The 23,731-nt window shown below is 36.6% G+C and overlaps 1 protein-coding gene across 5 annotated transcripts in view; it reads right to left on the bottom strand.

The window, feature by feature from the left end:
* Positions 1–499: 499 nt before the first annotated feature.
* Positions 500–23,731, bottom strand: part of IFT88 (intraflagellar transport 88) — a 42,312-nt gene continuing 19,080 nt past the window's right edge. For 4 of the 5 annotated variants that reach the window (XM_050973718.1, XM_050973715.1, XM_050973723.1 and 1 more), the window contains 8 exons: positions 22,215–22,365; positions 20,963–21,078; positions 18,081–18,133; positions 17,507–17,572; positions 15,697–15,803; positions 9,992–10,046; positions 1,450–1,545; positions 500–770 (listed from right to left, as the gene is read on the bottom strand). In XM_050973718.1, coding sequence (XP_050829675.1) covers positions 649–770; positions 1,450–1,545; positions 9,992–10,046; positions 15,697–15,803; positions 17,507–17,572; positions 18,081–18,133; positions 20,963–21,078; positions 22,215–22,365 — 766 coding nt within the window. In that variant the 3' untranslated portion in view covers positions 500–648. Of the gene's footprint in view, positions 771–1,449; positions 1,546–9,991; positions 10,047–15,696; positions 15,804–17,449; positions 17,573–18,080; positions 18,134–20,962; positions 21,079–22,214; positions 22,366–23,731 lie in introns of those variants that run through there. The other variant, XR_007777449.1, reaches the window with a different exon arrangement.

The following is a 23,731-nucleotide window of genomic DNA, read 5'->3' as shown; positions in this document are numbered from 1 at the left end:
AGCTGCAATCTAATTAGCAATTCTGAGCAAACTAGGCTGAAATCCAGACAACTCTGACCACTCAAAATAAAAAAAAAAACGACAAAAAAAAGGACATTTTGCTGAGAAATGGCAAAATGGTCCTAGTTCATCTAAGAGTAAGCTAAAATTAAGATGCTTTCTTTGGTATCAGTGCAAAGTGATTTGCTGAATTGGGACCTTAAGGAAGACCAAGGTCATAACCAGAATTTTCAGGTCAGTTCACAGCACTTAAATAAATTCTTTGGATGAAGGCTACAGGATTTTCAACCTTACAAGCATTGCTTTGAGGTATTCTGCATTGAAAGATGAAATTTTAGAGGCTTTTCTGTTTAATATTATCATTGTATGTATCACTGAAAGCAAAAGCTTTACACATTTGATACAGCTTGCAATGTGTTTGAGTACTTGTGCAGATCTTATGCCTGAATAAAAAAAACCTCACCATTATTTTTTTAATCAATCACAGAAGACACTGCAATTACAAATCCAAGTTTTTAACATAAGGTACCACATGTTCAAAGTATTTAATGAATAGTTTATAAAAATCCACTACAAAATCATTATGAATTAAAAGTTTTTCAGCTAAAACTTTTACAAGGATTAAAAAATTGATGAGTGGCCTATATGCTATTCTGGAAGCAGATCCTCTCCTAGTTCTTCATCAGCAAAATCATCTTCCTCCATTCTTTTTCTTGCTGCTGTTTTTGGTCTTTCTGGTTGTGGGCCAAGTGGATCTGCGTAGGAGGCATCTAGGGTTTAAATAAATACATGTGAAACAGTTACAGATTATTTTAGCTTTAACTTTAGCTGGTTTTAAACATACAAAATAAAATACAAGATGAGGATTTAGCACTACACATCTGTGTCTTTGAAATGCAGACCAGAAAGAGCATACGAATGCCGAAGGAGAACAAAACACTGCATTCAGGAACTGAGGCAGGGCATAAAAGCAAAGTTCCAGAGTTCTACTGATGGAAGCCTCTTGGTGTTTTTTCTAATAAATTTCTCTCATTATACTACAGTGAGAAAAAGACTTTGGAAACGTGCAAGGAACAGCAAGACTGACGACTTGTTTGGGGAATGACGTTTTAGGAAGTACCACATTCCACATGAATTTGGGTTTTTAAACCCCTCAGAAAATTCAGTCTTATTGAAGAACCTATGACTGCAGAATGGCAAGAACTGACTTAAAGGACACGGCAGACAGATATTGAAAGTAATATTAACATGGGCCACATTTCTTAATATTTACAATTACTTTATAGTGAGCTCTGAACAATGAAGCGAAAGCCTAATTTGCATGGGAAAATGTTTCCCCAATTATCTAATTTTACATACTCTTCCAACAACTTACATTTTTTCCTCTCTCCTTATTTTTCCTCTCCCTGAGGACCATGAAATTAAAAAAGGTGTAAGATGTCTACTTGCCTATTTCTTTACTGCTGCTACTTTCATAGGGTTCACTTGTTCCAGGCAGAACTTTTAGTTTGGCACTCAGTCTTTCCCCTTTGGTACCTCCACTATCTGGGAAAAAAAAAAAAAGACAACATGCTGTTATGTTCTGTGAAACCACGATACAAGAATAACATCAATTCAGCTACTACTATCTGTCAAACTGGACTTGGATGAAACCATCTTTTCATGACAGACACAGTACTCATTTGTAATAGTGGTCTGTAAAACACAGTGGACACTGTGTCCACACATGTGTGTGTTAACGTTTTTTAAAAAATATACACAGCCTTATGACTTTGGAGTAAACACATTAAAATATTTCTGCTTTGAATGCTGACATTTCATTTGCTTATAAATTACAGTGACATAAAATAAACATGATAAATATAAACACTGTCACAATGTACACTGGACATTTCCTATGTTTGTGTGCCTACCAACACATCAGTGTGATCCACCTGCTCAGTACTGTCAAGGTTAAATGCATCACTTAAGTTTGCTTTTAATTAGAAGAGCATATTTGCCATGTGCTGTCTGCGTGGCAGGCAGGCTCAGTCCGTGTGTACAGACCATGCTGGCCCTGCAGCTCGCTGTAAACACTCTGCTGGCAGCTCAGTTTGCAGCAGGGCCCCAAGGAATGTGTCGGCTCCAAGGGCTGCCTCCTGCCCGGACAACATCAGATTAACATTCTCCTGCCACAGCAGTATTCCAGACACTTTAAATATTCTCTTCACCTCTGAATCTCTTTTTCACACTCATGCCAAGCTTTCAATCTCATCTGCTACAAGAAATTTTTATGCAATATTTTTTCTCCTGGGAGAAAACATTTTGAGTTTGACTTGGTATATTTACAAGGCAGGATGTGCAGCCAAAGAGATTTACGACATCAAACAATGTGGGTATTAAAAGTCTTCCTTAAGTAAGGAGGAAAAATGGGTTTCATTCAGCAAACATTAATTACCAAATCTGGACTTGGCAACATATTTCCATTGTCTTATTTACTACAAATGTTATTTTAATAGATATTGTTATAATTAAAAGAAACCTCCCCCCCCAAACATTTATCTTTCTATAAATACTACCACAGACTTCTGTTTGCTCAACCCTAAACTGGAAGATGTCTCTGCTCCAAGAAAGATCTAATATATGCAGTCACATATCAAACAGTTAATAAGTTCACAAGGCACATATTTCAGTTGAAATTCTGAAGCAATGAATACGTATTTTAATGTACATCAGCTTCCCTTGGACCAATTCTCACTGACAGGTCTCATGAAAGAAATAACATTTGAAGAACTTGAAGAAACGGGGAGAAAACAATGGGTTTTCCTGAAGAGAAACTCAACTAAAGGGCTGTGAAATTACAAAAGGGCCTCCCCTTGATTTGAGTGGGCTCTGGACAGGCCTGTGCAACAAGGAGATGAGAGCTGGCCTTCAGAAATGGCATGGATGAAAATGTTTTGAGGAAAATACAAATAATCAATGAGAAAAAGAGTAGGATAGAAGTAGGCACAGTCTTGCATAATGGAAACCAAATAATTTTTAAGATGATAAGTAAAGTTGTAAGGAGCAGTGAAGAGATGCAAAAACTGGAACAACAGAGCACACTACACTAGGGGAAGACTGAACTGGTGAAAGAAATTCCATAGGTTTAATTGGACGGTCCCAGAAAGGAAGACCTGCATGTAATGAAAAGAAAAGAGGAGGAAAATGGCATAACAAATGTTTTCAGCTGTGAAGGAGGAAAACACACGGGTGCTAGCAATGCTACCAGAGGAAGGTGAAAGACTTTATATTAAGTGAAAGAGGGAAGAAAAAGATGGCAGACGAACCAAACTGGGTGGGATTAACAGAATACCCACTAGTTACCTGCACATCTTACTGAACTAAAAAAATACAATTGAAAACAGAGGCTTCTTTAGATGTTCTAGGATCCTTACGTTTTACTAGGTACACTTAAAAGTAACCTAATGAAAACCTTTTCTCAGGTAGACCAGCAAAGCAACACTGCTCACCTTACTTCTGTATGAGCACTATATCCAGCAAGAGTGAAGGGAAACAACTCTTCTGGTTAGTTCTTCATATTTAGATTAGGCTAATGGGCAAAACCACATCAAGCCTCTGTGGACTGCAGTATGCTCTGAGCATACCCAAAGATGAGGAAGAGGAGCACCTTTCATTTTAAAGGGCACCCAGAAGAAAGAGGTGCTTGACACCATCTGCATTACATGGAGATGTCAGACAGCAGCTCAGGAAGCGAGACCTCTGGCTCAGTGCTTTCTTTCACCTGAGTGAGTTCAAACCCACAGCTCCAGCTTTCAGAAAGAATGCCCTAGCTGTTCAGCCATTTGGGGTAAGCTTTTCTTGACCCTCTTGCCATGGCATACAGGATTTGGCTGCCAATATAGCAGCTACTAAAAATTCTGTTGACCATATAACACGATCTACCAGAAGTCTAAATATCATCTTGAAATTACTTTTTGTAGTTCTGTTTGGAGAATCATCTACATGTTTTTATTTAGTATACATTCACACATAATTTGGCAATATTAAAGAATATAAGCTTGCAATATAGACTTCAGGATTTTGGTATCCTACAGTTAAGAAAACTTCAGGGAAGGAGTTGTTTCTAAAGCATTTTTTCCACAGACACACATACTTTTTGGAGGCAAGCTTTACAATTTCTACTCATCATTCCCTGCTGCACACACCCCATCTAGGAAAAAGATTTTATATACATTTTGAATTATGGTAATGAAATTAACTTCCACTAAAGGAATACAGAGAAGAAAACAAAGATAACAGCGTGACTCTGGATGAAAAGCTTTATTTGTAATTTTTCTCTACTAAGAGCACAGCTTTGAGTATTAGCATCTGTCTGATTGTACCTACAACCAGAGGACTACAGGTAGATATTTCTGAAACTGCAAAATCTTTTTCTCTCTATTACTGTATTAACTGTACAAACACCTGCACCTAATTGAAAGTAGCTTTTGAATAATAGAAGACCACTGCTGAACTAAATTGGTCTGTATCTAAGGAAACCTTCACTGCAATGAATATCCAGTCCTTATTTATTAACTTATTGGGCTTTTATTAAGTAAGTTATTACTGTAGTTCATGCAGAGGCCATCCCCACTGTACTCATTTTGGGGTGACACTGTGCGCACCTACACATGAACTGACTGCAGGAACACAGCTCCCGATTTCAGTTGAAAAAGCAACAGGATCCGATTACACAGAGCTGGTCAATATAAAATCTGATTTATAAATACATTTACTCTGTAAAATGACAATACTTGAGATCTGGATTATCATGCTGACATTACCTTCCCCTCACAGTCTGTGTTAAACAGCCTTAGCTGAGGACTATACATACAAAGACATAAATAATACACTCTGCATGCTGATATCTTTTACAGTGCATTCCTTCCTCTCATCTGTTTAAAAGTCGTGGCCATATGATTATATTTAGGATGTTTAAATTGTTCTATTAGAACTGTTTTTCATTCATTTAGAGTTGTTCAATGTTTTACAAAAGCTGATTTGAATTAATTCCTTCACATAGAATTTGGATGGGAATTAAAAAGAATCAAAATATAAAACCTAATTTTAAAAAATGACGAATTTTATATGGCAGAACAATGAATAATGCAACATACTGCAAAAATAATCCTATTTTGTAACTGTCCTATTTTAAGTAGTGATACCTAGCAAAAAAGATTCTCAATCTTTTATACATTTTGGTTCTTCCTGTGTCACATGATACCTGTGTGTACTTCAAGCCAAAAAATCCACTATATTTGCATTTATTTTTTAGAGGAATCTAACTAGTTGCAATTACAGTGATGACCCTATTGCATTGGAAATTCCTCCAGTACCACAAAGAATGTAAATTAGAATTTTTAGTACTATTTTACTCATCAATAAAAGACATCAAAGGGTAAGATTGTCTGGTAATCTACCTCCTCTGTAAAATGTTTATGTAACAAAGAGCACAGTGGGCTAACTCTCCACTAAATCCAGAATGTGTTTTAATTGCAACTCTGTGTATCTTTCATATTTGGGATGAAGACACCATCTTTGCAGAAGAATGGGCATTGGTTGGACCAAAGAGGAGAGTAAGTTCAGTGCAGAAGGGAGAAAAATATATTAAAGCTGTGAAAGAGCATAGGAAGTAGATGCAATTTATAAATTTGCTGCTGTTCATGTTGATTTGAAATTCTGCTGAATGAAAATTGTTTGTGGTGTGTCAGTTCAGCTCACTCCTTAGGTGAGTTCAGAGCAGAAGACAGATTAAGATGTTCTCTTCATTTCAACAATTTTCCCTTCTCCATTAATTAAGAAAACTTTTTTCTATTCTTCACACACAGCCAGTGGAACCATCCCAAAATGACTTGTAATTAATGAGGCATCAAGAGGCACAAAAAGCCTAGCAAATATAAATGATTGCCATGTCCTGGCTGCAGGGTAACAAGAAAATCTCATTTTTATCACAGTCAGGATTATATGGGATGCCTACAGCTCTCACATCTAAAACACACCTCCACAATAAATAAGGAGATCCCTCTGGGATGGTAAAGGGTGTTTGAATATGGGAAATCTTTGGGGATGGACAAACTGACACAGTCACCAGTGAAACGACAAAGGGAAAAGACACCTAAATTATTCCCAAGTGGTTTATTTTCCAAATCCATCCTGACAGGCCTAGGTAACAAGGAGAATGCAAAGTACTCAGCCTTTCATCTTCTGAATTCAACACTGCTTCTTTGGGCTCCTGTCCGAGACTGCATGGCTCCTCTCATCCAGCACAAAACTCCCCATTCAGGGAGCTGGGCAAATGCAGAGACCAAGTAAACACTGCCATGGGAATGGACTCCTTAATGTCATACTTTGCATTATCTACACTTATAAAGGCATTATGCTATCAAACAGGAAAAATCCCTTACGGCAGTAAAAACCACAGTGCACCAACTGCTAAGTTATTACAATCATGTATCTGCAAAACACAAAAAAGTGAATATGAAAACAAGACAAGATTATTGGAAAGAAAATCTTTGAGAACTGCCTAAACTCAGATGTTACTGTTAGCTCCCTTCAAGGTTTCATGGTATTGTGGTTTGGGGTTTTTTTCTTCCTTCTTAAAATTAAAAATAATAATTTTAACAGGGCTGTATCAATGTCATTTGCTTCCAACATAACCCAAGTAAGACCGAAAACCATAAATCTGATAATTGTGGGGAGAAGAAAATTTTCCTTTTTGCAGTGAGTGACAAATGTGTTCAGTTTTGAGTAGGGATTTTAGATTTAATGCTTATCTCTCTCTCAAGACAAGGGCAGACTATAACTGACATTGATATAGATGTCAGTTTTCTTGATCTCTCTGTTCCATTCTGTCTACCATTCATGCACACACCAATTATATTGCTGAAACTGTGCTGTGGTGCATCTCACACACCTTTCTGTTTTAATTTATATTGGCAAAGTACTGAATGCCCAATGAAGTACAAAGCTTGCTGGTTTAGTTCTCTTTCTTCTTAGCTTCCTCTTTAAAAGCAATTTTAGATCATATTTCCTAAAACAAGGAAACCTGAATTATTAATACTCTTAATATAAATAACTATATGGGGACAAAATACTTGGGGGAAAAAATCTCATAGGAATGCTAACAAGTATAGGGACAGTGAGCTGCTAAGAGGAAAGAAAAAAACCAGGCATCATACCTAAAATATCTGTAATGCATAAGACTTCAGTTAGCTAGTAAGTACTAAACTAAGGAGGATTCCATGCTTCACTGGGTTCAGTAATGATGGCAAATCCCTCATATAGTATAGGAAAATGACCCCTTTTGGTCTTGGCAATGCCACTGGAAAAGATTAACCTTAAAATGTATACACTTATTTTTTTCTCTCCTTTTGAAGTCATTAATTTATCAAAAGCATACTAATATTATGAAATAAAATAACCCGTGTTTATATTTCATACATATCTTCACACAGGCCATGCACACAAACTTATGAAACTGCAAATTACAGCTCATAACCCAGGTGAACAAAGCCAAGCTTTGGACAAAATAAAATGTTTGGGTGTTCAGGTTTCTATTAGCCAACCTCAGTATAATGTGGACAAAATACAACACAGTCCTTAACATCTGATGCTGTGAGTGTCCAGTTTCTTCACTGATAAGGCTCCCTAGAGCCAACATTACCAGTTAAAATGTGCCCAGTGCCTTTGACTCTTTCTAAAAATACATATAAGTAGTACAGCTCACCACAACTTTTAATTAATAATCCCAGCAGGAAGTTAACTCTAGGCTCAGTACAGGACCCTCTTTGTACCTTTGCTTGTTTGCCAAGTCAATTCCAGAAAGGCTGGATCTCTGGCACTGAATTTGTATAATGAAGACTTCTCAAACATGCTCTTACACAGACTTGTTTCCAAACTATGTTTTTTCCCACTCTTTCATATATTTGACATTATATCTTAAACTGAACAATCAAGGAATTACAGATAGGGCAAATTCTAGGTCAGCACTTATCCTTCTTAACCTCTCATCCCCTTTCTTATTGTTTTAAAATTTTTAAAAAAAGAAAGAAAGAAAAAAGACAACTTTCCATAGATATTTGTGTCTTTAAAAGAAATAGTGAAAAACTGGGAGTTTGTGGGATTTATGTTACCTTAGCATCCTTTCAGCATGAGCATTAATTAGGTATACCTTCTTTTGCTAAATTACTCTCTCCCTCCTGAAACATGCCCCTTTTTCATCAATGAGGGTGGGGATTATTACAAAATAGAGCTGGAAGAAAAGAGACCCTTTGTGCCATTTCCCTACACATCTGATGCAAAGTTTTACACAGCTGTAAATACCCTTGCCTGCTACCAATGCTGCTCTTCATTTCTACTTGCTGTGTGCTGAAGTGGATTCTTCTCAATGACAGAGAACAGGGACCAATCCTGTCTCACAGTGCTGTTTTGCTGGCACCTCCAGCTGGCAGCCTGATCACAGGGTAACAAAGGAGGGCCCAGAAACTCTCCATCCTCTTCCACCCTGCTCTGTTACTTAAATAAAGAATTACTTTGGCCTGAAGCCCAGAACAGGTAAAATTCAATCCTAGGTGAATGGTTGTTTCTTCCACACATCAAGAAATTATTTAAAAGCTTCTCTAGTGAAACTACTGAGCTGGAAAAGGAATGAGATCTCTCTGAAGCACCTAACATTCACTCTTAACCCTCAGAAAATCCAGGGAAGCAGTCTTCATAAATGTAACAGCATTCTAAGGTCATCTTCAGATTACATTAGTAATTGCCATGACTTTTCATGACCGTATAGAATTTGGTAAGTGTAGTAAAATATCTGCTATGTAGGTGGAGAAATAAGATTACCAAATAAGAAAGAAAACATCATAAAATATTTCTCTGTAAAAGGAAGGGAAGAGAGGCAAGAATTTACGGGGGATATCTTCTAATGAAACCCATTGATATCAAGATAAACCAAAAGCAGGATACAAAGAAATAATTTCCTTTTTGGGTTAAAATGGGGGGTTAAATTTTTTTTTTTTGTTTTGTTTTTGTTTTGTTTGGTTTTTTTTTTTTGTTTTGGTTTGGTTTGTGTGGGTTTTTTTGTTTGTTTATTTTGTTTTTGTTTTGGTTTGTTTTTTGTTTTTTTGCAGGTGGCTGAAGTAGCCTAAAGTCTTCTAGTTTCCTTAGAGCAGCAGTGGGGGACTGTTAGGTTTACATTACTAATTTCATGGATTTAATAACAAAAATCATTACCCCACCAATATGCAGGCTACTTAGTGCAGAAAAGACAGTACAGGGCAGTTTCCTGTAGGAGTTTTATATTTATGGAAATCAGATCTGCAAATCTATAGAAGCAGGGAGACAGATTCTCCTCTGGCCACTCATTCTTCTAGGGAAGACTCCAGAACTTCATTACTGCTATACAGAGATAAGGGGAAGGATGAACTCAAAGACAGTAAAGGGTATGTTATCCTTATTACAGAGTTGGCTGCACAGAACAATCTGTTGAACTTGTAAAAACACCTATCATAGCAGATTACACGGTGGCCACAAAATTCCCTTTCCTTCATGTTAGATAAAGAAACAATGAATTCCTATTTTCCATGGCTTATGTGTTCTATTTTGTTAGAGTAAATGATTCCTTTTGGTAAATATTCCAAAGTTAAAAATGTTCAAATACCAAGTTAATGGGATAAAAACATTCATGTCCACAGCACTGAAAACAATCAGAAATTTAGCTTTAGGAATACAGTAAAGTCTGTATATAAAACATAAATGTGGGACCAAATCCATGCTACTGTACCAGCTGTGATTTCATACAGCAATGAGAAAATCAAAAAGTATGAAACAAAATTTCTGAAGTACTTACATGTTACTCAGTGCATATTTGTGTGCTTTTCAGGATGAAAGGAGGCTTTAAAAACACTTTCAGAAAATCTGTTTTCTTCAGGGTTCTGTCAAAACTGATATTTAAGGAGGGGCCTTGACTACTTACCACCACTTCCCTCTTTGCGGCCACGTGCGCTGCCCTCTCTGCCAGATTTAATGCGCTGCATGACAGTGGAAAAGGTTTGAAAAGAACAGAACAAAAAAACCCATTTAGTTATATATATTAGAGGAAATTACTGAAAATTAAACTCAGCTTGTTAATGAAACAGTAGAAGAATGATAAACTGGACTTACTACACTGTAACTACTAAAGCTCGTTTTTCAACACACACAATTGTCCTTAAAATCAGGGTTAAATCCAATGTTTATATAAAACAAAAGTTCTGTAAAATTCAAATAGAATATCTTGATAAATTATTTTTCTTCAGATAACATTTATACAAGGAATGTGCCTAAAAATAGTTCAGATGTTCCTTTGTAAAGTACAGCTGACAAAACAGGCAACACAGCCCTCCTTGCATAAGTTCAAAGTAGCCTCTGCCTATTAACATCTTGTAAATCCCACAAGCATTTTATTATTGTAAAGACTCAAAAGGGAGAAGTGGGGAATCTATAAAAAGAACTATTCACCCTATGGATCTTGGATTTTAAATTTTTGGCACAGAACTGTATTTCACAGCAAAATTTAATTTGCTGTTGAGTGTTAAATCCAAGATAAAGGTGAAGGTAAATACTTTAAAAGCTGTGTTTAAAAAGTCAGCTCTCTTGCACGGGGGAAGGTACCATAAACATTTCCCAGCTGTGTTTTTTTGAGTGTTATTTGAAAATTTTAACAGTTTATCAAAGCAATACCTTTGTATGACATGGAAGACTTAGATCTTCTGGCAAAACACCAAATTTCTTATGCATACATCTTGTCAATTATAAGACAGGACACCTCAATGAGAGACTTTTTGATAGGTAGGTACAAAAACTTGATGTTTAAAGCACTCAGCTATTAATAAAGTATCTCTGCATCTTACTTCAAAATATTAATTCAGGATCTGATTAAAACACACATCACGTCTTCCGGTCAATTACTATAAATTCTTCACTCATTTTTCACCAGAAAAATATCATATCATGAAGTCTGGCAAAGTTGGAATGATACCAAAGAAGTGAAAGAATTTTCAAGATTCATGCCAACAGAAAAAGGAAGAACTCTTAAATCAAAACCCACAGGAGTCAGACAGGAAAGCATTGAGCCTAGTGTGAAACCAGGACTGGTCATGGAGCAATTCAGTCTGGGACCAGAATTTCTCACACTTTTTTATTTGCTTTGGGAAATCCTCAAGCCTAAAATATGTTCTCTGAATTTTGGATTAAATATCCTTTTCACAGCCCAGTAGCATATACCAATCCTTCAGGAAGTCTGTCCAGACTCTTCCAACTGTTGAATGACTGACAGCAAGTCTGACAGCAGCTCAGCTTCTGTCTACCCAAGGGAAGCAGTCCCCATGTGATAGTGCCCTCTTGGCATTTACACCCTAGGACCTTCCTCCCAAAATATAACATAAGAACTACAGTTTAAACATATGATTAACTCCTGTAAAATTCCATGTGAGTAGTTTTTAAGAAATTCCACACTAAAAGCAGACATTCAAAATAGGTTTCCACCCTAAAAAATGCCTATTTCTCCCATGACTGCAAAAGACATTTAGGATGGTTAGCCCAGATGTGGATGCCTGAAGGCAAAGGCAGTAAGGCCCCTCCAGCATTTGCACCTCTCATCACTGCTTCTCACCACACCCCATCAGCCCCGTTCTCAGTCATTAAGCTCACTGAACAGAAATAAATAGTAATGTGTGTACACAGCAGTGCCAAGGAGGCTCTGTGAACTTTTACACTGTTACCTGTCTTTTTTAGAGTGAAACATGAAAATGCAGTTTTTTAACTAATGCAGTAAAAAAACCCAATCAAACAAACAAAAACAAAAGACCCCAGCTCCCCTCCCACCCCCACCACCCCCCAAACGTTCCAACATACTAAGGTTGCAGTAAAAACTAAATGCTGTGAGAAGTAGGGAGAATAATTTCTACAGGGAATGAACTCCACAGATGTTCCCAGATTCTTGGCTGGAAGTATTTAACAACTTGTCCATATTTGAGAACCGAGGGAAATAAGTACTCCAGAATATTTATTTTGGTATAAACTCCATGTGGATATACTTATTCTGGAAAAACAATGCCAAAATAGAAAATTTTGATAAATTTCTACAGGAAGACAAAGTCTGTGAGCAGACTGTGAAATGCAGGTATACTGCTCTAGCATTTTACCTATTTTGTCTTTACTGGGTGCAATTGAGAAGTCAAGGGTTAGTCTAAAATTGGGAGCAGGAATTGAACTGTATCTGGTACTGCTAACTGAAAACAGTATTCCTGTTGGAAACTTAGGTGGTGAAATATTAAAATTTGGTAATTTTAGAACTAGAAAGTATACTTTATGACTGTGTGGTCATGGATGACAGAAGGAACTTAGGAAAAAAACCCTAATAATTTCCAAAGCCAGATGGCAGAGAGAAGACTAAAAATCCCACACACACCCACCCCCAACCAAGAAACAAACAAAAAAACCTTCCTAAACCCAAAACTAGAGGATGGGAACCCAGATGTAACATCAATAGCAAAAGAAGGAACTGCAGGGCTATTGTTTGCAAGACAGCACTGATGTAGAGATTGTCACAGAAAGATACTCCAGTACTAGTGCAGAACAGCTGCATACTGAATCACAGTGTGTCTTGAAACATCTCTCCTTAGAGTCTTTGCTTCTTTACCAACTACAACAGTGGTCATTTTTAAGAAAACTCTGTCAGTGAGCTCCTTGGGAGCAGAAGAAGTTGTTCCTTTCCTTTGGGAGAAACTTGGAAAGTTTTCAGAGTGTGGCAGAGGAGTAAGGCAGAATAAGGAGATGGGAGCATGTCCCGCCAAAACAAGGAGCAGCAAGAAGGAGCAGAAAGCAACTGATCAGACTTCAGAGGTTCTGAAGAGAGTATACTTAGAACCACAGGGGCAGAGTTTTGCTCCCAGTCAGAGCTTACTCAGGCTGGAAACACTGGCCTGTCTGCAGGAATGAAGTTGACAGAATTGACAAGAAACCTGCTGTATTTTTATTATTGGGTGTGGTTTTTAGGGGGTACAAAGGAAAGAGGCATGTTTGTCTGGGGTTTGTTTGGGTTTTTTAAATTTACTGCATTTCATTTTATCTGCTTAAATGAAAATCAGCTTAGTTTAAATTACAATACAATCAGGCTTATTCAAAAGGCTGAATTAATTTTTTTTTCTTTTCTGGGTAACACACTAGAGGAAATATTTAGGCAGATCTATCTTAAAGCTTTGACTAATTAAAAGTGCCATCATAGACACCCTATCTGATCTGCTCTACTCTGCCCTCCTGAGATTCCAGAGTTGTGTGTCCAGTTGTGGAGCATCCAGTGTAAGGACATGGCCCTGTTGGAGAGGGCCCAGAGGAGGGCCATGAAGATGAAAGGAGAGCTGAAGCACTTCTCCAGTGAAGACAGGCAGAGAGGGCTGAAGTTGTTCAACCTGGAGAAGAGAAGACTGGGGAAATGTTGCAGCCTTTCAATACTTAAAGGGGTCTTAAAAGAAAGAAGGGGACAGATTTTTTACTAAGGCCTGTGGTGACACAGGAAGGACAAGGAATAATGGCTTTAAACTGAGAAAGGGTAGAGAAGGAGAAAAAAATACATTGAGGATGTTGGGACACTGGAACAGGCTGCCCAGGGAAGCTGTGGATGACCATCCCTGGAAATGTTCAAAGTCAGATTTGATGGGGCTCTGAGCAAACTGATAATGGAAGGTGTCCCTGCCCACAGCAGGGGGTTGAAACTAGATAATCTTTAAATTTTCCTTTCAACATAAACCATTCTGTGATCCTGCTTTGCAAGGTTAGTGTTGCGACAGGATAGAGCCGACACACTCTTAAACAGGAATACTGAAATGCAAGACACAGAGGGAGCTTCCCACATCAGGGCTGAATTATGGTCACTGTTAAAGCCTGAACAATCTAAACCAAGTGTGCAATAACTTGTGCAACCACTGATACTTCTGTCATTCAGGTACGGCTTGATGAATTCCCTTAACATGACATCAGAATGAAAAAAACCCACAATTTAAACATAATTTTCATGTTAATAAAATCTTAAGTTACTTAAAGGACTTAAACTTCTAAATATTCTCTCAGTAGCTTTTTCCTCACCAGAAAATAATGAGTTTGGGAAAGCTCTTGCTTCCCATATGAAATAAACAGAAAAAGACATGACAATTTTTAGGTTTTTTTAAATTGTATTCAAATATTACCTTTCTTAAAGAAAAAAAGGTGTTTTCTTTAAAGTCCTTGACATTGCCCATCTACAATTAATGCCTTCAGTGTAAAAAAAAGCCCAGAATTACATACAAAGAAATGGCCTTTCCTTCTCCAGGGACCTCTCTCTCTCTAATCAACTATAAAATAAACCAGTTTTAACTGGTTTTGTTGGTGAGCTTTCTCAAGTAAAGCACAGAGGTATTGAAAGTTACTGCAACAAACTATGGATATTACTGACACTGAAGGGATCAGAAACAAAGCAAAGGCTGTTTAACACACTTCAGTGAATCTCTTAATTGTGAGTTCTGCAGAACAGGCACAATATACCTGATCATCTGTTTTGCTTACTGATACAATTATGGGGAGACATGGAGGAATATCAATCCCACTACAGCTGTGGATGGCTTTCTTTTGTCCATTTTCCCAAGTGCTTTGAATTTTACAGTTACTGAAAACCCAGTCAGTACACTTCAGCTAGCTGCTCAAAGTGTGGTTGTAATATGAAGCTGCAATCCTTCAGTCAGTGTTTCCCCTTGTGAGTTTCATTATTAAAGTGTCCTCGTGTTCACATGCATACACAGGCTCCCCGGAACTTGAGCAGAAGTAGCCAAGAATGCATGTGCACATGATCTGTCATCAAAAGGGACCAAAAAGTGTTACTAAGAGCAGAGTAAATTAGCTAAGACTTAATGTATCCTAATATGACTGTGTAGATCTGAGGAAATTCTCTGGATAGGTTTGGTCTGCTTGATACTTTGCAGCTCAATAGCATGGATAATGCTTTTCAAACAAGCAGCTGTTTTTAATTTTAAAATCTTATTTTATCATCAGAATAGCAAGAAAACAATGCACGAATGCACAGACACACAAATGTGAGCTCACTCTTCTGAACAGAACACAAGTTATGATCTCATACCTTTCACAGCCTGTTACTTTTCCATGGATTTTTTTTTTTTTTTGTTTAAAAATTGGCACTCACATGAATAGTTTACTTCTACCTATATAATTTGTTGCTGCTGCAGTTCTGTATATAACAAAAAAAGGAGTTCTTCTACATGGACAAATTCCTAGGCTTCCCATCTCTCCCTGTAGTTGCATTATTACTTGGCTCATAAATACACTGAAGTATTAAATAAAATCTGACAAGTGAGTAGGAAAGACGACATTCCACAGACATTGAATTATGCAAGTGGCTCTGGCATTCCCTCATGTCCACATAGTCCATCTTTCACTAGTATTTAAAAATCACAGAAAATCTGGTGCTCAGAAACTATTCAGACAGATGTAAGACTGATCAGTAACTTAAAACTAAGCCTCCCAAACCCCCAAAATATCAGCCTCTGTAAACCAAGAAGTTAACAATGCATTTTGTCTTGAAGTATCATAAACAGTACTTTAGCTTCATCTGCATCTGCAGCAATACTGTGTAATACACACAGAACAACTTACCTGCTCTCTGATTTCTTTTAATTTTTCTGCCTTCTTGAGCTTTGTTATATATTCCTGGACTTCTTTCAGCCCCATGTCTGTGCAGAGACGAACTAAAAATCTGAGGCCTAATTGGAAAGCAAAGCATTGTTAGAAAAGGACTTACAAGCAGGTCAAACTTCAAGTGCACCCTGACAGAACTGGACATGCAGAACGGCAAACGGTGCAAGGAACTGCAAACGAGTGGACTCCAGTCCAGCAGCACTATACAAGTTGTGATATTCTGCAAGTAATTCAATATTTTCTCTGTGTCTGTATCCATGAACAGCACAAATACCATCAGTATATGTGGAAGGCAAAAGGCTACTAACTATTTTGGTTCAGAACTCTTGACATTTGCGAAATATTTTGGAAGCTGGAAAGCATAGAAATGATACTACAAGATTACTAAGGAGCTGCTATCAAGATAATTTTGTTGAAAACAATTTTGAAAGTGCCAAGTGAATCAAAAATTTTTTTCCCCTGTCTGTGGTTGATTCTTAAAGAGTAATATTTATAGAATTAAGAATCCCCAACAAAGCTGACATAAAAAAAATGTAACTGTATGACTGAACTAAAAGAATCCCTAAAAATCATTCTCCTGAGACACTTTACCAAACTCTGAAAACACTGTTGGTATGTGTTTGTTAAAATTCCTTTCAAAGAACTGAAGTAGAAAGCAGCAGGACATGAATCCATTCTCTCCAGACTGCTTTCACAAACATGTTATTTCATTTTGTGCTAAGTTAGTTTTCTGCTGGTTTAGGAAGCCCATGCTCAGGGATGGATGAGGGAACCACCATTGTTTCAGCAGTAGAAAACTTAAATCAGTTAAATTGTCTTGCCTAACTCCTGCCTCCATTTGTGAAGTTTTTAGAAACTATCTTCAGAAACATATTTGCATTTTAAAAGGTTTACTAAATGCCCCTCTGAAATATGTGTGACCAAGACAAAATTGATATTTTGCCTATAACTTGGAGGAGTTACAGTACTGAGTTTCACTTGTACAAGAGAGCTGTGATTTCTCTTTAAAAAACTAATACATTTGTTAAAGCAGAAGGATAAAATTTTAAAATAAAATACAATGACTGTTCTTCCCACATTGCATCTGAAAGCACAGACTTGTTGGCGACAACCTTGTATTTTGGAATTTGTGAGGCACGGTGTGGGATGGAAGAGAATGTTTACACAACCACTGACAACCCTTATTTTCTACAGGGCTTTTTTATTTAGAGTACAGGTGTGACTGATTTCGCAAAAAGTCTTACTCTTCAAAGCTGTGTTTCCTGCCGTTTAGTTTGAAATCCTCTATGGATTTTACAGAGACTGGGTGACCAGCTATAGTTAAAAACCCAGCAACAAAATCTTACCCTCAACTTTTTTTTTTTGGAAACCATGACTTTGATAAAACTTAGCAATATGATTTTCTTGTATGTAGAAATTTACAGCAGGAATTTCAACTAGCAGGAACTAGAAGTACAAACACATATATTTTTCATAAGAAAGATTAAATGAGTAACATAGTTGTAAAATCTAGGACATATGTATGAGAAAGAACTCATCCAATGCAACTCAGTAAAGTTTATTTTCATTGCTCTTCTTCAGCATTACCCTCATATTTCTTAAATCACACATCAGTGTTGGCACAAAAACCACGCAGCATTAGCATGAATAAAAATATTAGTTAATGGAAGTATTTTTGTATGAAAAATACATCATATGATTACCAACACACCTATTCAATGTAACAAAGTTTCCTTTGATAGCTGCGCCACCGAATGAGACAACTTACATTCAACATTCTCTGGGAATTTTCTGTGAATGACTTTGTATTTCTCCAGAGCTTTCTGGTAGTTGCCTGCAAACAAAACAAACATCTCCTATCCACACATTCAAACATAAAAAAGAATATTTGATAAGAAATTGGAACACCTTAACATCAATTAATCTTTATAGTTAAATTATTTAATATTGTAGGACCAAATTTGATATGACCAAATGTAACATTCTTTATTAATGGACAGTAAAAATTAAAAGCATCTGAAAACAGTACAAATTACTCTGGAAATAAAAGAATTAATGGGGAGGAGGTTACTGATTTTGGGGGGGTTTTTTTGACCTTTCTCTATGACCATTGTTCCAGTGTCTCAACATGCTCACAATAAAGAATTTCTCCCTTATGCCCAGTGTAAGTCTACTCTTATTCAGTTTAAAACTGTTGCTCCATGACCTGGAACTGCAGACCCCTGCGTGCCTCCATCCTTCCTAAGAAACCCTCTCATTATTCTCCCAGCTGAACAACCTCAATGAATTACAAAAAAATGTTACAAACATCAAAGCAATAACAAAAAAGTTACAGAACTTACCACTTCTTCTGTAGCAACTGGCAACCATCAGCTGCCACTTCACTTGTGTTGGCCTGCATATAAATAAAACAAAATCATGTACACTGCCAAACAATGAATGAGAAAATAATCTGCATAGCACTGGTAAAGACCTACTATTTACCTACTAATGAATGTTTCACCTAGCATGTTGCCTTCCTAGAAAGAATGTATCCTGCTCAGCTCACACACCGCTGCATCTCGCACCTGTTTCCAGGACTCCATGTCACTCATTTTCAGAGCCATGTCAGAGTTTTTCTCAGGTTCATGATTCTGTGCCCAGACACAATTAGTAGACCTGACATGTGAAGCACTAATCTTTGTCAGAGATACTGCAATGGGGGAGGAACAAAATGCTAAATTGTATTCTGAGGAAGTCCCATCACTAGTGACCTTCATGTCCCACACATGCCCAAGGGATTCCTGCCAGGAAACACAGTCCCTGCTCACAGCTTTGAACTCTGGCTCCACCTCTGTGCTCTCACCTTCACGTCCTAGCTGCTGCCTGTCCTTCTCTTTTTAGGACATAATGGTGACAGTGTGGTCAGAGAAATTATTTGAGATGCTCGAGCTGGTACAATAAAACTGTTGGACTCTTACACCGTTTTTACCAAGACAATGTGAAAATTAAGAAATTTTCATGTTTACAGTGTAAGCATCCTCTATAAGCCAAAGCACTTTTGGCTTACAATAGAATAATAGCCTAACCAAAAGGTACTGTAAGTTAACATTTTCAGAATAATTTTGTACTTATCCTCTTCAGTTTTCCTCTCTAATCATAGCACAGGCCATTTTTAACTCTAAGCAATCTGTTCACCTGGTAGTTGCCAAGCAAGTTCATGAAATACAAATGCTGCGCCTTTTTAGTTTCAGCTGAATGTGTCTCCTGCAAACAAAGGCAGCCAAACACACACCATAATTGAATCTATTACTCAGTTCAGTATGAAAACTCAAGAGAGAATAAATTGTCAGCACCAAGTACTGACTACACTAAGTCCTTTTATTAAGGATAGACTTCAGCATGCTAGGAAAAATAAAATAGTGAAAAACTGTCTCCCAATTCATTGTCTAACATGTTATCTTAGAATGCAATTCAAAAAGTAATTATTGTGATTAAAACACTGAATGCATTAAACAATAAAATTTAAAAATGCTGTTGACAGTGAAAAATAGGATATAATTTTAAAATGGAACTTTATTTAAAGTTAGTAGCAATTTATATTTACATTCATATTTACCAATTAGCATATCTAGTCTCTATTTTTAATACCAAATAAACAGCAAAATATTTATTCTCTGTTATCTACAATTAAAAATCTCCTCCCACAGAGAAAACATTTTTCTGTATTATAGATGGATTCCAAGTAATACTGAAGAATTTAATATGCCAGTTCATCATAAGTAATTTACAATCCACATACTTCATGCATGGAGTGACTGCGACATGAAGCACAAAATATTTAAATCTTTGCCAGAAAAAAAAGAAAAATAATTCCTGTTATTCTCAGCTGTTTCTTTCCAAATTTTCTAAGAAGGCTGTGAATGCCAGCATATGAAATCTCATAGCCTGACTAAAATGATTTTTTAAGGTGGCCGGTATTTGCAGGGAAAAGAATGTGTGAGCTGTGATTTCTGTCAGCTCTCCTGTGTATTTCTGTCTAAAGTACTTCTCTATTTCTTTATAAATAAGTCACCATTTGAGTGAAGTCTATTTTTCTCTATTTTTTTCTCATTTTTAATGCTTAATTAAACCTTAGATTTTCTCATCTGTAATTAAGGTCTACTCTAACCCAAGCATCTCAAAGCCAGAGTTAGGATTTTTTACTGAACTTCTTACAACCTATATGCAGAATCATTTTTCCTTGAATTATACTGTATGAATTTTTTGTTTACATGGTGTTTTGTACATACATGTCATTCATATTCAAGAACAAAAAGAATGTCAAATTTTAGATCATCACAAGAGAAGCTACAACAGAGCTTTGCATAATTTTTCATAGTTTTCCTAAAACACAAAATAAAGAAATTCACACTTATTGGGAGTGAATTTTAGTTCATCTATTAACACAAAATTCATCATGAACATATATTTGTTTCCACATAAAAAGACTGTGTGTGTGTATGTTTAGATTCCTCTTTGAACTCTGGATTACAAATTTAAATTTGAACAAATTTTATTTATAAACTATTCTCTAGTAAGGTCCCTTTCTGAACTAAAATAAAATATATGGCCTATATACTTACTCAAGTGCATCATATTCTGCTAAAGAACAATTTCAGCAATTAAGCTGTTGAACTAAATTCAGTGTAATTCAAATATCTTTATCAGGATCAGGATCAGTTTAGCCTGTCAATTTATTTTCACTGATTACTGGTAGTACAGCACTGCCCATTTTTGCTTACTCATATGCCTTATTTGATGGAAGTAGAAGTCATGTGAAAAGAGGAAATTCAGTAAGATCAGCCAAAACATGCACTTATCTGAACCACCAAATCCCCACCACATAATAAAACAATAGAAAGGAAATATTTCACATGAAAAGACAGAGAAAGAGGTCATGGTGGCTTTGGAGAACTGCTCTCCACTTCACAGTTGTGTCTAATGGCAGATAATAGAGAAAAATAGGTTCTAATACCTAACCTTCTCTTGGGCCCAATGGAAGATTTTATTTAACACTGAAAATGCACAGTAAGAGCAAAAACACGCTGTAAATGAACAGAAAGTTGAGAAAATTAAAAAATATCACAAATATTCTTAACCCTCCTTGTTTATAGTATTAAAGTTATCCAGCTGATTTATCTCTAGGTACTCTGGCAGATGTCTAATCAGAAATCTGAGCAGGCAGAAAATAATAACTACTTACAGGATAAGTGCTGCCCTTTCAAAGTACTCAATGGCTTTTTCACAGAATTGGGTGTCAATGTAATACGCTCCAAGCCATTCAATGACCTCAATGTTGGAAGGGAAATACCGGTACGACTGACAAAATAGGAAAGGTGAAAAACCACACAACTTTAGTGATAAACAACATCTTTATGTTGCTTCTGGAATATCTTACTCAAGTATTTAATTCTCCAGATGCCCAAAACATGTAATATAAATGAATGGAAGTAGTGTGCTACACTAAGTGATCCTGGTGGGGGACGGGGGGGGAAGCATGCTAAGTTTTCTAATTGCAGAATGCTTTTTAGAAGTTACCCAAGATGAGTCTGTCAAGTTTTCCATCTAGCCTTATTTGAAATGCTATTTTAAATAGCCTTCACTGCAAAAACATTGAGTGAAATCACATCTATATATGAATAACTTACCTAAAACATTAAACAATGCTAACTAATAACTGTACAATTTCACATTCACATCAGTCTGCTGGAAAACTCACCCCAAAGCATTCATTTTTGTACATAACTACATGAATAGCATTTTCATATTTTTAGAAATTCCCTCTGAAATAGGCAGCAAAATTATCATCAAGAACAACTCAACTGGTAATTCAGATTGCAACACAGATTTGGTCATCCTCACTTTGCACAGATAAAGAAAGAACTCTCACAGGTTGCACCAGACACTTCCTGTCTTATTCTTGTTTCTAATACAGAAGAAGCTATGGACAGTAGTACAACTGGTTTGAAATGAAAGAAGTTCCCTATCATTAGGCAACTGTGTGTACATAATGTATAGCTATACTGTTAAAATATATATAAAAACTTCCAAGCATAACCAAAACACAATCTATATGTATCTCCATACTATACAGACACAGCTTCCAATCAACTCTGTCACATTACACACCTCTAAAATTACTTCTATCATATCCGGATTTTATTTTGTCCCACGCTATATTTTAAATTAATATTATTGCAGGTCAATGTAAACAATGACTGCATTTAAAAAAATTGAAATTCTGAGGCCAATATCCACATGGAAACACAGCCTATGTATTTCCTTAGGATTTGACTGCAAAAATCAGATTTTGTTAACTCTCCCCCAGTATCCCTTTTTTATCCTCTTTTTAGATGGCATTTTATAGGGTTTAAATAAATCATTATTTTGAAATAGGAACCTATGGCAAAATTTTTTTTTACTTAGGACAAAGTGCATTGAAAAAGCAAAATTACCTCACAGTAATAATGAAAAGCCTGGGATTTATCGCCTTCAGTATCATATAAATTCCCTAGCTTTGAAAGTACATGTGGATCAGTTGGTACTACACTGATCAACTGCAGCAGCCACTCTATGGCTTGATTGGGATCTTCCATGATCTGGTATCTGGGTTTTCCTCAGTCAAGAACTCGTACCAATGGTATTTTGATTTACTCAGAATCCCTACTACTTCACCTAATGCAATCCATATGCTGAACATTACACCAGTCACTGTAGTGTGGAGATACAATGACTTCTTTTTTCCACACTTCTTTTTTCATTTGTATCAGAAATATTTTTCTTATTCTAGAAGAAGAAAAGTATTTAGAGACTTTGTCTGCTCTTTCACCTTAGAACCATGTTTGGGCTCAGTTGTGCTCTCTCTCTCTTTCTCTGACACTAATCTTACTTTGCCTTCCTCATTTTTGAGAATGAAGTGTGAGAGCCAGGCCATTTATTTGCAGCCTTTACAACCTGGCTAGTTTCTGTACTAGCAGCATTTTGTTCTAAAGTGATTAGGTAAAACTGCTACTCCCAAGATCAGCCTTTTGCCAGCAGGGGGTTTTCTGCTGTATGTCTAAGGAGCACAGCCCAGACTGTTTTGGTCCAGAGAATAGCAGTTCTAGTACAGCAGTTTTAGCTGTAACTCAGCCTGCAATGTGCTCTTCCCTCCTGAATGGCACAATGGCTCAGATCTCTGCAGCAGTGTCAACTGGAGTACTACCCAACTTGTTATTTTAGTTTCTGCTCCATCCCACCTGACACTGAAGAAGCTTCTTGAGAATTGATGGAAAGCAGTTTTACATAGCAGTGAAGCAGAGAAGCTCTTCCCCAGATGGACACAGAGCTGTCAGGCCATTTATTGATGCTGTAAAGGTGCTTGCTATACATGGAACACAGATCAGAGCCCTTTCATATGTTTGGAGGTTACTTATTTTACTGACTAGAATATATTTTTATTACCTACACTATTCTTAAAAGTGTAGTACATCAGCTGGAATCTGTTCTGCCTTGGGGAGGATTTTATTACAGTTTGGACATCCTCAGAAGCATTGTTAAAGAAGTTCATAGTTTAGGGTATCACTGGTGATGTCCAAAGCCAATCTCTTCCCTCAGCTTTTCAATCTGTTGAGCTTCTTCAGTGCTGGGAGACAATTATTTTCTTACACATACACTAACTAATCTGAAAACAGCTTTCAGAACAGAACTTCAGTAGTAGCTATATAATTTTTTCTTAAATATTTTACTTAATTGTGCTTACATCTGCCAAATTAGTTTCATACCAAAACCAGCAGCATTTTAAATATTCCATGACACAATTTAATACTGAGTGTAAATCTAATCCCTGCAATGCGAGCAGTCTTTATGTTCTTCACTTGCTTCACTGGAAATATTCAATAAGGGTTAAGTTCTGGTCTCATTTTTCTCACAAACATCAGATAATAAATCATTCTTACTATAATGGACACCATAGTAAATTTCTAAATTGCCT

This window comes from Serinus canaria, chromosome 1 (assembly GCF_022539315.1).
Source record: "Serinus canaria isolate serCan28SL12 chromosome 1, serCan2020, whole genome shotgun sequence".
Lineage (NCBI taxonomy): Eukaryota > Metazoa > Chordata > Aves > Passeriformes > Fringillidae > Serinus > Serinus canaria.
This window is presented reverse-complemented; position numbering and strand designations above follow the sequence as displayed.